The sequence below is a fragment of the Triticum aestivum genome, chromosome 7D (genome assembly GCF_018294505.1).
Source record: "Triticum aestivum cultivar Chinese Spring chromosome 7D, IWGSC CS RefSeq v2.1, whole genome shotgun sequence".
Taxonomy (NCBI): domain Eukaryota; kingdom Viridiplantae; phylum Streptophyta; class Magnoliopsida; order Poales; family Poaceae; genus Triticum; species Triticum aestivum.
The window spans coordinates 376,629,699-376,642,077 of NC_057814.1; the positions used below are offsets into that span (position 1 = coordinate 376,629,699).

Here is a 12,379-nt window from a genome sequence, read left to right on the forward strand (position 1 = left end):
CGGTTAATGGTTAACGATTCCCACACCGACGTGGCTTGGAGGGGGAACGGGGTGTGTGTGGTGATCCTTGGATACCCCTCCCCTCGGTGTGCTGGTCATCATGTTTAGTTAGTCATCCAAATCATCAGTTTAAAAATCAATCTGAACTCTATAAAGTTGAGTGTGTTTTCTGTAAATAAAAATTCTAAAAATGTGCCTAAGATTTATTTAAATAATCCGTCCAACTTAACATGAGAAAATAAATTGCCATACTAAATCCCAGGTCAACCAAAAGAGCACAAGTTTCTTTTCTTTTCATTCATTTGCGTGATTTTACATCTGGGCGGGAATTTTCACAAAATGCAGCGACATTCAGTCACCGACGCCCTTCCCTCCTCGCTAACCCTTTCGCCAGCTTTCCCATTTCCCACCTCTAAGAAATTATTAATCCCATTATACTACACGTAGGCACACGTGGACGACCGCGCGACGATGCATCCAATACTATATGTATGATACAACATGCGAAGAAATCAAGGCCGTCCGATTGAGAAACACGAACGGACGAACAGGCGCGTCGCGAGGTCAGTCAGTGGAGGCACGGCTCGGCGTCGGCCATCTCGACGCCGTTGACGCTGCCGTCGGCGCCTGGCCGTCCGGCCTTGTACTTGTACCACCTGGCGGCGAAGAGGTAGACGACGAGGTTGGCGAGGCAGACCCCCGCGAGGAGCCAGTAGAACTTGTAGAGCTCGCCCTTGTTGAGGTCGTCGGCGATCCACGGCCGGCGGTCACCCGTGATCTTGTGCACGACGGTGACGAGCGCCGAGCTGACGAAGAATCCGAGCGAGAGCGTGCTGAGGAAGAGCCCCGTGCTCATGGTCTTCATCCCCTTGGGGCACTCGCGCAGGAAGAAGTCGAGCTGGCCGATGTAGGTGAAGGCCTCGCCGGCGCCGACAAAAAAGAACTGCGGGATGAGCCAGAAGACCGTCATGGGCACGGGGGCGCCCGCTGGGACGGCGGAGTCCCGCGCCACGCGGAGGCGCTTGACCTCGACGAGAGCGGCGGAGGTCATGGCGAGGATGGAGAGCACGAGGCCGATGCCGATCCGCTGCAGCGGGGTGAGCCCGTGCGGGTTGCCGTTGAGGCGGCGGGATACGGGCACGACGATGCGGTCGTAGATGGGTACGGTGAGGAGGATGGAGCCGACGAAGAAGACGGTGAGGGAGCCCGCCGGGATCTGAAAGGAGGGGCCAATGTGGCGGTCCATGGTGGTGGCCTGCGACACCGAGAAGGTGGTCATCTGCGCGTACACCGTCCAGAACATGATGGTCGTCGCCCATATCGGAAGCATCCGCGCCACCGTCTTGACCTCCTCCACGTCCGTCAGCGTCGCGAGCTGCCACTTGGTCGGCTCGCCGGCGGGGTCCGAGTTGATCGCCGCATGGTCCAAGAAACTGCAAAAATAAGTTGAGGTCTATCAGAACAAGAACCAGTACTACTGTTATACTACGTTTTTCTCTAATTTTATAGTACAAAGAAAGAAACGGACAAAGATCACAGTGCAAATGAAATCAACTTGAATCGATTGAACCGTCTTTGTTTAAATTCAGCAATTTGAGAAGCTAACTCGAGCAGTTGTCTAGTGACAAGTTTCAGAAGCTAGTATCTTCAGAGTTACACATGGGACATGAGACATGAGACATGAGACATGGTAATAAACCACATAAAAGAAATATTGCTACTATTAGTTTCTTTGTTCTAGAGGAGCTTCAGCAACAAGTGCTGTTTCGTATCAAAAAAATAAAGTATTTCGGAAAAAATACGGTTGAGTTGCTGTTACTGGAGTATATTTTTTGACACAGAGACCATGCGACGTTCCTTTCACTTTTGGCCACTACAGCCTGTGATGCAACAAGTGCAAGCTAAAAGCAGTGGTCACAGGTACAAGATTCTGCAGTCGGATGGAGACACACACAAATCAAAAGCAACAAATCATCCTAGGCCGAGCATCTACCTACGGGTCCAAAGCCAAGAACAACCAAGTTCTTTGGAAGGGAATCGTCGACAGCTAAGTAGGAGTATTCAGAGTTTTATCTTCCTGACGCTAACTTGCTTTCATGAATGTATGTATCTGTATGGAACACACAGGGATTAAACAAGTACGTTTAGGTGACCGACAGCCAATTAGCATCACCAGGCACAAGACATGTTGTGTCCAGTTATTTAGGGAAGGAAACCTGTTGTGTTCATGTGATGCAGGTGATGATTATGCTGGCCCAGGTTTATGCTACCCTAGGTAGAACCTGGGCCAGCCTAATCATGTGATGATGATGATGATTATTTTAAACAAAAGAATCATGTCAGCACCATATATGGAGCTGAAATCATGGGCGGGAACTTGTCAAGAAACCATTTTCCCTGAAAAACCCTCCAAATAACCCTGTCCGTGTCAAGGTCGATCGGCACGGAAAAAATTATAAGCGTCCACCGGAAAAAGTTATAAGCGTCCACCTCCACACGTGAGACACAACACGCGGCTTTTTGCAAAGGAAGCGAACAGCGATGGACCGTTTGTTTGTTTATAATCAAATATGTCAATTAACAGTGCTCGAATGACGTCCCTCCCGTCCCTCGCGTCGCCCCTAGGGCGACTCGGGGGAGTCTAGGGTTTTCCCCCGCCACCTCCCGCCACCTCCCCCACCCCCCTCGCCGCCACCGGAGACGACCGCCGGGAAAGCCCGCGCGGCCGCCGGGGAAGGTGGCGACGGGGTCTTCGGCGCTTCTTCTTCACGGAGGCCATCGGATCCAGGGCGGCGGCCCCTGCTGGCGTGGCGTGCAGCGTGTATGAGGGTTCGGCCGTGAGGACGGCGAGCCGCAGGCGTGCCAGATCTGGAGGTATTGCCCCCTTCCCTTCCATGCATCCCTTCCTAGTCCCCGGTTTGGTTTGGATCTTGCCGGATCCACCTCCGGTGTGTTCTGGTGGAGCAGATCGGTGTCCGGGGGAAACCTTGGCCGCCTTGGCTGGCCGGCAGCGGCGACGCCGCTTTTGGCGCCGCTTTCCTCCTTGGGGGTGCTGCTGAGGGCACCATCTCTCCACTCCGACCCATGTCCGGGTGAAAGCCCAAGATCCGATGCGGATCGGGCGTCGGCGGTGCCCCGTGCACCGCAACCTTCCTGGAGGCGATGCCAAGGACATTGGGATCGGATGGAAGGGTCTGCAGGTGAGGGGTGGGGATGTGCTGCCTCCCTTTCGGTGGAGCGGTGTTTCTTTCTATATATTCTTGGCGGCGGCTCTTGGCGGCATGGAGCAGCGGAGGCTTGGCGTCAGATGTGTGGTGACGGACACGCGCAAGAGGTCGACGCTGTCTGGCGTCGTGGTGGCGTCGGCGGCAGCGAGACCGGGCAAGGCCGATGCAACAGTACAGCTCTGAAGATGGATATGTGGCAGGTGGCTGTGGCGGCCTCATACCCGGCAGGCGTCCTGGTTGAGGAGCACGCCAGACTGGTGGGTGCCCATACCCGGCAGGCGTCCTGGTTGGGACCTCAGGTCTTAGATGTTAGGTTTGGCTGCGAGGTCTGTTTGGTATTAAGCCCAGACCATCAGCGCCCCTTCATCAGTTAGATAGGAGTAGCGACAGAGGTTGCGAAGATGGTGGCTTTGGTCTTACTGTTGTACGACTTTGTAAGGTCTTGTGTTAATAATTAATAAATTGGCCGTATGCATCGTCCAGATACAGAGGCCGGGGTATTCCTCTTTTTCTAAAAAAACAGTGCTCGAATAGCAAGGGTTAATTAACGGTGTGATTAATGATTAACTAGGTGGTGGATCGGGTTAATTTCCCCATCATCCTCACCAACCTAGACAACCATTTGCCAAGAGAGGGCAACCACAATCAACACATGGCTTGAGTGCTTTTAGAGGGCTGGCTATGATGAAGTATGGTCCATGGGATTGGGATGATCTCCAGTGCTTTTCCGAGCGTGAACCGGAGAGATGTGGCGTGGATCCCAGCTTCCAAGCGAGCCATGGCAAAAAGGAAGGGCAGACGCATGTGAGCGAGAAAGGTTTGCCTAGATCTTCTTGTCCCCATCAGCTAGCACCACTGGGATGGCTAAGCAACGGGCAATTTTACTTTCCTTTCGCTGCTAGTAGAGTAGTACACACACGAGACACGACGTACCACTACTATTCTTCTTCTTGTGTTGTGTCTAGGGGTTTCTTCTCCTGTTGATGGGCCTTTTCGTTTTTCCACTGCCCCATTCACGCAAAGCTTTCGGTACGCACACGTCTCGGTCCTCTCCTCTGCACAAACACCCACCCGACCTAATAATTGAGGTGATTTCCGTCTAGCTCTCTCTACTGGCCTACCGTGGGCGTGGAGCATTAGCAAAAGGAGTTTCGGTCAAAACGTGTGTGTTTGATTTGATAACAACACCATAGAATATTTCAAGACTTGTGCAGGTCATGTATATGTGTGTGTAAAAGATGATGATACTTGTTTCAAAAAAGATTTAAAGACGATGATAGGTCTGAAGGAAGCTAACTCCATTTCGTTTCCAAGTGAAAAAGAGGTGTACCCTGGCGTTCTCCTAGCTTGTTTTGTCAGGCACAAAAGACTTGATTTCCGCTTGTCAGCGACCTATGATTTCTGTACAGTAGTCCTATATAGGAGAAGTGCCAGATTATGGGATGACAATGCAGAGCTGCTTTTGCTGATAAGTCCGTGGCAACTGAGACTAGCTTAACAGTTGGATTAATAATTCTCCACTGTTGGTGTTGCAGAAACCGTCGGTTGCAAAGAACGGAGTAGACTCGAAACACAAGGCCCATTTGGAATAGCCGTCCTCGGTTTCTTGGCCGTCTGCTAAATGCTGACTAGGTTTCCTACACAAAACCCTATAACTACTAGTCTCGTCAAATCAGGGCAAATCAGAGAGTTTTTGGCGTTGCCTACCGACCAAGCTCCAGAGCAGAGCCCCCGATACGATCCTCCTTCCCCACCGTATATGACCATATCTCCAGGAGCCTGCCTATCCCTATCTAGGAGTATCCAGTATGAGTCCAGTGCATGTACTGCGTCCCATCCGGCGTCTCTGAATCCGTAACGTAGCACATGACATGACACACCGCACTTGCAACACCTCTTGTATTCTTGCAGGGAGGAGGCTTGGGTGCGTGCAGGTGGTTCCACAGGACAGGACAGGACGTGGACCGATGGAGAGGAGAGGAAAGAGGGAGGGGACAGGGGCACGGTGTACCATCGCTATAGCTAGAATAGTGGCAATTATTGGTATTGGTACGCTGCGTGCCAAACTCGCCATTTGTCGCCTGCCAACCATGGTTATCCTCTCCTCACTCGCCCTAAACACACCAGTATGCAAGTGGATCGGGCCGGCGTGTCAGTGGGTCTCTTAGGGGTCAGAAAATGTAGTACTCCTACTAGCATTCGGCTGGCTACCCTAGCCTGGGCCTGGGCCTGGATGGGTCGTTTTCGTCCTAGATTCACCGTTGGCGCGTGGTACGCAAGGCCTAGTTGCGAGAAAATGACGAACGGATTTGGAGGGGACAGACTTGCGGTGCAAAAGCTGAATCTAACACCAACTCGCATTCCTTCCATTCCAAGTGAGTAGAGCTTAGAATTATCAACTTAATGATTAAGAGACACTAAATTGGCCAGCCTTATTCCTCTGCTCTTTCTACTTAAAAAAAGTCTTACATTATGGAACGGAGGGAGTACACTACACTACCAGCTTCTTGTCCACTAGTAGCATGCTGCGGGCCAGTCAACAGTACCATATGTGGTCTCTATACTGGACTAGTATTTCTCACGACTTCTAAGGCGCCACGCATGCAACTTTGACCCATCTCATCCATGATTATCATAATAATCTACTCAAGTACTATGCTAGTACTGAAGTAGCAAATGAGTCAAGCAAGCAAGAGCGTGGCTTAATTCGTTAGCTTACCGGAACTGCTTGGTGTGCGGGATGCGCTCCTTGAGCTTGCTCTTCTTGGTCGAGGCCCCCTCGATGGCTGCCACCTTGCCCACGTCGATGTCGTAGAGCATGGAGGTGTCGGTGGGCAGCTGGACGCCGCGCTTGCGCCACGCGGCCACGACCACGGCCGCGATCTGGGTCAGCGGGCTCCCGGCCAGCTTCTTGAACCGGTACCTGCGGGTGCCGGCCAGGAACACCACGAGCCCGACGGCGATGGAGGCGGCGCAGGCGCCGTAGCCCCAGGGCCGGCCCAGGTTGTCCTGGACGTAGACGAGCACGGTGACGGCGAGGAGGGAGCCGAGGCTGATGAAGAAGAAGAACCAGTTGAAGAAGCGCATCATCTGCGACTTCTCGGTGCGGTCCGACTCATCGAACTGGTCCGACCCGAAGCCGGAGACGCTCGACTTGAGCCCGCCGGTGCCCAGAGCCGTCAGGTACAGCGCAAGGTACAGCACGCCCAGCTGGGCGCCCGACGCGCGGGAGCAAGTCCCTATCCCGCCGCCCTCCGCCGTGCACGCCGGCGGCCGCAGCCCCGGCGCCGCCGTTGAGATCGTCAGTATCGTCACGCCCTGCACGTATAGATGCTTCTTGATTACTATCTATCGCAACTTGTAAAACATTATTACTCTACTTAAGAGAGAGATAAAATTCTTCCTTGCAAAAAAAAGATAGTATGGGAAAAATTCAGATTTAATCTCATGCGAATTACTGATCTCCGAATTAAGAGGATGAAGGAGATTTTAAGTAGTAGTCCTAATCATCCACCGTGGCATACGGAGGACCATAGTCCCATACGCGACCTTGGAAGCATATGTTAGACCCATGAATGATGATTAAACAGTGTTGGTTTGGTGGCCGTTCTTTTCACAGCAGTATCGAGTTAATACGTGTGCTCCACTTGTTAAAAAAACAGATTTAAAAGAACTAATTACAGATTGATATTTCTCTTCTTTTGGTTTTGAAGAGTAACTAACAACCTACCACCAAAAGAACGGGATCTTTTATTTAGGAAAAAAAAAGGGGGTCAAGCAGTTAAAACTTGCACGGCGAGGGACGGCAAAGCAGGCAAGCAGCAAAGTCAAAAGGAGGGGGGTACTCACGGATGCCTGGATGGCGGTGAAGATGGCGATGGTGAGGTAGCGGCCGAGGAAGGAGTCCGCGACGAAGCCGCCGAGGAGGCAGAGCATGAAGGAGGTGCCCATGAAGTTTGTGACGACGTTGGCCGCCTCGGCGTTGCCGACGTGCATCGTGGCCGTGAGGTACGTGACCAGGTTGACCGCGATCCCCAGCGTGGTGAGCCTCTCGTTGAGCTCTGCCACCAGGATCATGGCGGCGGCGCCCCAGCGGCCGGTGGTGGACCGGGCGGCGGGGCGGCCGCGGTAGTCCCACGCGTCGCCGAGGACCTCGGCCTGCGCCGCCGCATTGGTCTGGGGGAGAAGGCCTACCATACTTCCCGGCCGGCGGGGAGGATCTGTGGTGCGGGGGCGGCGGGGGGCTACCGTTGGCCGGTGTGTATGTATGGGGGTGTGTGTGGCGGGTTGGAGGTGGCGGGCGCGGTATTTATACCCGCGAGCGCGCAACGGCGAGGGTATTCTGGGCAGAATCTCGTGCTTCGCCTTTTGGGGAAGAAGAAAGAGATGATTTTATTAGGCTGGGGACTCTCCTCTGGACGAGGGTGATTATATTATATGCAATAATAAGAATGATCTAATCTAAATTATCTGCGGTGAGATAAGGGCGGTTGCGGCTCCTTCCCTTCCCTTCGCTTCCCTGGGAGGATAAGGGAAGGGCAATTGGTTTGGTTTTGTTGGGGTTGTGGGGGTACGTGGACGGTTGATATCGCTGGGTGGCAACCGGCCGCCGGCTTCTCCACACTGCACGGCCATGCCTATCGCCTATCGCAGTCGCAGCGCGCGCACACGTCCGCCGGTCGCGTAAGGGTAGTAGAAGTAAGTAATCAAATTGCCATAAAGAAATAGAGGATTAGGCGCGCTTTGCTGCGCCGTTTTAAAATATAAGAGCATCTATAGTCGAACTTGGTAAATCAGACCCCTTAAACGCCCGTGTACGTGACCGGGCGCGTCCGTGGACAGCGACCGGTCACGCCTTAGATATTTGATTCTACAACTGGATATCTCACATTAGAAACCTCGAATCCATATTATTACATGCAACATGAAACCTAATCTATGCGGAGCTCGCTCGGTTCCGCCGTGCCCATGTCCGCGGCCGGCTAGTCCAGTCACCCGCAAGGTAGAGTAGGGCATGGGACACGAGCCGGCTCACGGGACTCAAGGTGACGCCGTCTCCCATGCCCTACTCTTCCTCGTCGGTGCCCGTAACCCAAACGGTGCCGGTGGACGTCAGATCGACGATGGATCCGTCTTGGGATGAGTCGACGACATCCACCACGACGGGGTTGCGGTGCCTAGACTGGTGCACCATACGGGGTGCCGAACAATGCGACTCCGCCTTGCCGACGTCCACCGCCACGAGGGTTGTCGTCGCCTCCCGCACCCGCTGCCTCACACGGTGGGCACGCTGAGCCATGTTTGCGTCGGACGATGACCATGGTGCGCCCATGGCCTCGACGCGCCAACGGAGGGGTCGCGCGTCCACCAATGTTACTGTTACATGCTATACAAACGGTTTTACCCCCTTTCCGTGACGAAGTTTTAAACCGTCGCCTTGCCTATGTGTGCGATAGGGGGTTCTTCTCACACGACTCAGAAACCGTCGGCGATAGACGAGCGACTACTGACGATTTCCATACAATAAACGTATGAGAAGTTGCGGCCTATCCGAAACGTTAAGCCTCGACGTTACGTTTCTGATCCGAGAGATATCCGAAACAATTACGTGGCTATACTCGTGTGGAAAAGGTGAATATCACAAACTTTTAATCTACCGATGTGTTTGCAATAGGTATGTTATCGCACAGTTAAAAACTGTAAAATGTCTATGTTGCCTCTATTTTCGCCAACGTGTCCATTTCATAACCGTGTGCGATAGGTATTCCTATCACACACGCGCTCCATATATGCACCAATTTTTTTTGTGCAATTGCAGTTTAGTTTCTATTATTTTACATCATTTATAGGCAACAAGTAAATGATAGAAGCTAAACTGCAATTGCAATAGAAGCTAAACTGCAATTGCACAAGTGATGTAAAATACTACTCCATCTGTTCCTAAATACAAGTCTTTTTTTTAGATTTCAATATGAAGTACAAATGGATGTATATAGACATAGTTTAGAATGTAGATTAACTCATTTTGCTCTGTATATGGTCTATATTGGAATATCTAAGAAGACTTATATTTAGGAACGGAGGGAGTATAAGACATGTGATGCGGCTAACCTCGACGGAAAACAACAACATCGCCCATTGTGGCCCTGCGTAAGTACATGGAAAGGCAGTGGTAATTACAACAAGGTTAACATCCACCAAAAATAGCAAATGGGAATAAAACGAAAACATTAGTAGTGATATCTTTATTGCGAAGAGTAGCACGGTAGCACAAGGACGAATTAAAAAGGGATAGAACTGTTTACTACAACAACAACCTAAGTCAAGTATTGTAAGTTTGTACTTGAACATCATATAGTATGTAGTACTGAAATAAACAATGCACCTTTAACTACAGACAACCTAGTATAGGCATTGAAACTGGTACTGATAAAATTGAAATTGACAGAGTTAAACATCGCAAGGCAAGTGCTGCTAGAGTAGAGAATGGCCCAGTTGTCTATAAAAAGCTAGGGAAAATAGCTAAGACGGGTTAGGCGTGTTAACTACAACATGCATAATACATCAACCATACAAAACATAGCCATTGCAACTGTTATTGGTAAGATGGAACTGGTAAGTTCATACTTGGTAAATCTTGAGGGGTAGTTGCTGGGGCACTTCAGCTAGGCCAGAACCCGCCCAAGTCGGCGGCGGCGGAGGCGAGGTGTTCCTCCGGGTCGAAGCGTGGATCAATGCTGCTAACATGTGTAACTACAAAAAGCAAGTAAATGTTACAAGACAAACTGCAATTGCACAAATGATGTAAAATACTATAAGACATGAGATGCAGCTAACCTTGACAGCAAACAACAACATTGCCCATTGTGGCCCTGCGTAAGTACATGAAAAGCATGTTAACCACAACAGGATTAACATCCACCAAAAATAAGAAATGGAATAAAACGACAACATCTTTAGTGATATCTTCGTTGTGAAGAGTAGCACGGTAGCAAAGAAACGGATTAAAAAATGAATAGGACTGTTTACTATAACAGGCTTAATAGCAAGCTAAGTCAAGTATCGTAAGTTTGTAGTTGGTATTGGTGAAATTGAGCTGGACAATTCATACTTGAACATCACACAGTATGCAATATTGAAATAAACAAGACACGTTTAACTACATACAACCTAGTATGGACATTAAAACTGGTACTGATAAAATTGAAATTGATAGAGTTAAACATCGCAAGGCAAGTGCTGCTAGAGCAGAGAATGACCCAGTTGCCTATAAAAAGGTAGAGAAAATAGCTAAGATGGGTTACGCATTTTTACTACAACATGCTTAATACATCAACCGTACAAAACATAGCCATTGCAATTGGTATTGGTAAGATTGAACTGGCCAGTTCATACCTGGTAAATCCTAAGGGGTAGTTGCTGGGGCATTTCATCTCGGCCAGATCCCGCCCCAAGTTGACGGCGGCGGAGGCGAGGTGTTCCTCCGGTTCGAAGCATGGATCTCGGCCAGAGCCCGCCCCAAGAAGCAAGTAAATGTTACAAGCTAAACCGAAATTGCACAAATGATGTAAAATACTATAAGACATGGGATGCAGCTAACCTCGACGACAAACAAAAACATTGCCCATTGCGGACTTGCGTAAGTACATGGAAAGACACGTTAACTACTACAGGGTTAACAACCACCACAAATAGCAAATGGAAATGAAATGACAACATCTCTAATGATATCTTCATTGCGAAGAGTAGCACGGTAGCAAAGGGAAAGATTAAAAAATGGATAGAACTTAACAGCAAACTAAGTCATGTATTGTAAGTTTGTAGCTGGTATTGGTGAAAATGAGCTGGACAACTCATACTTGAACATCACACAGTGTGTAGTACTGAAATAAACAAGGCATGTTTAACTATAGACAACCTACTATAGCTATTGAAACTGGTACTGGTAAATTGAAATTGACAGAGTTAAACATCGCAAGGCAAGTGCTGCTAGAGCAGAGAATGACCCAGTTGTCTATAAAAAAAGTAGGAAAAATAGCTAAGACAAGTTAGGCGTGTTTAATGCTTAATGCATCAACCGTATAAAATATAGCCATTGCAACTGGTATTGGTAAGATTGAACTGATCAGTTCATACTTGGTAAATCCTGAGGGGTAGTTGCTGGTGAAGGAAATATGCCCTAGAGGCAATAATAAAGTTGTTATTTTATATTTCCTTATTCATGATAAAGGTTTATTATTCATGCTATAATTGTATTGATCGGAAACTTCAATACATGTGTGAATACATAAACAAATACCGTGTCCCTAGTAAGCCTCTACTAGACTAGCTCGTTGATCAAAGATGGTTAAGGTTTCCTAACCATGGACATGAGTTGTCATTTGATAACGGGATCACATCATTAGGAGAATATTGTGATGGACAAGACCCATCCGTTAGCTTAGCATAATGATCGTTCAGTTTATTGCTATCGCTTTCTTCATGTCAAATACATATTCCTTCGACTATGAGATTATGCAACTCCCGGATACCGGAGGAATACCTTGTGTACTGTTAAACGTCACAACATAACTGGGTGATCATAAAGATGCTCTACAGGTATCTCCGAAGGTGTTTGTTGAGTTGGCATAGATCAAGATTAAGATTTGTCACTCCGAGTATCGGAGAGGTATCTCTGGGCCCTCTCGGTAATGCACATCATAAGCTTGCAAGCAACCGACTAAGGAGTTAGTCACGAGGTGATGTATTACGGAATGAGTAAAGAGACTTGCCGGTAACGAGATTGAACTAGGTATGAAGATACCGACGATCGAATCTCGGACAAGTAACATACCGGTGCGAGAGGGAAGATCTTCGTAGAATATGTAGGAACCAATATGAGCATCCAGGTTCCGCTATTGGTTATTGACCGGAGAAGTGTCTCGGTCATGTCTACATCTCTCGAACCCGTAGGGTCCGCACGCTTAACATTTGATGACAATTTTGTATTATATGAGTTATGTGATTTGGTGACCGAATGTTGATCGGAGTCCCGGATGAGATCACGGACTTGACGAGGAGTCTCGAAATGGTCGAGAGGTAAATATTGATATATAGGACAATAGTATTCGGACACCGGAAGTGTTCCGGAGGGTACTGGGTACATATCGGAT

The 12,379-nt window shown here is 49.4% G+C and overlaps 1 protein-coding gene across 1 annotated transcript; it reads right to left on the reverse strand.

Annotated features, from left to right (window-relative positions):
* Positions 1–263: 263 nt before the first annotated feature.
* Positions 264–7,586, reverse strand: LOC123164649 (protein NRT1/ PTR FAMILY 6.3). Its single transcript, XM_044582196.1, has 3 exons — positions 7,077–7,586; positions 5,947–6,545; positions 264–1,433 (listed from the first exon to the last, which is right to left on the reverse strand). The coding sequence occupies exons 1-3, from the start codon at positions 7,422–7,424 to the stop codon at positions 569–571; spliced, it is 1,812 nt and encodes a 603-aa protein (XP_044438131.1). The 5' UTR covers positions 7,425–7,586; the 3' UTR covers positions 264–568.
* Between the last annotated feature and the right edge of the window lie 4,793 nt (positions 7,587–12,379).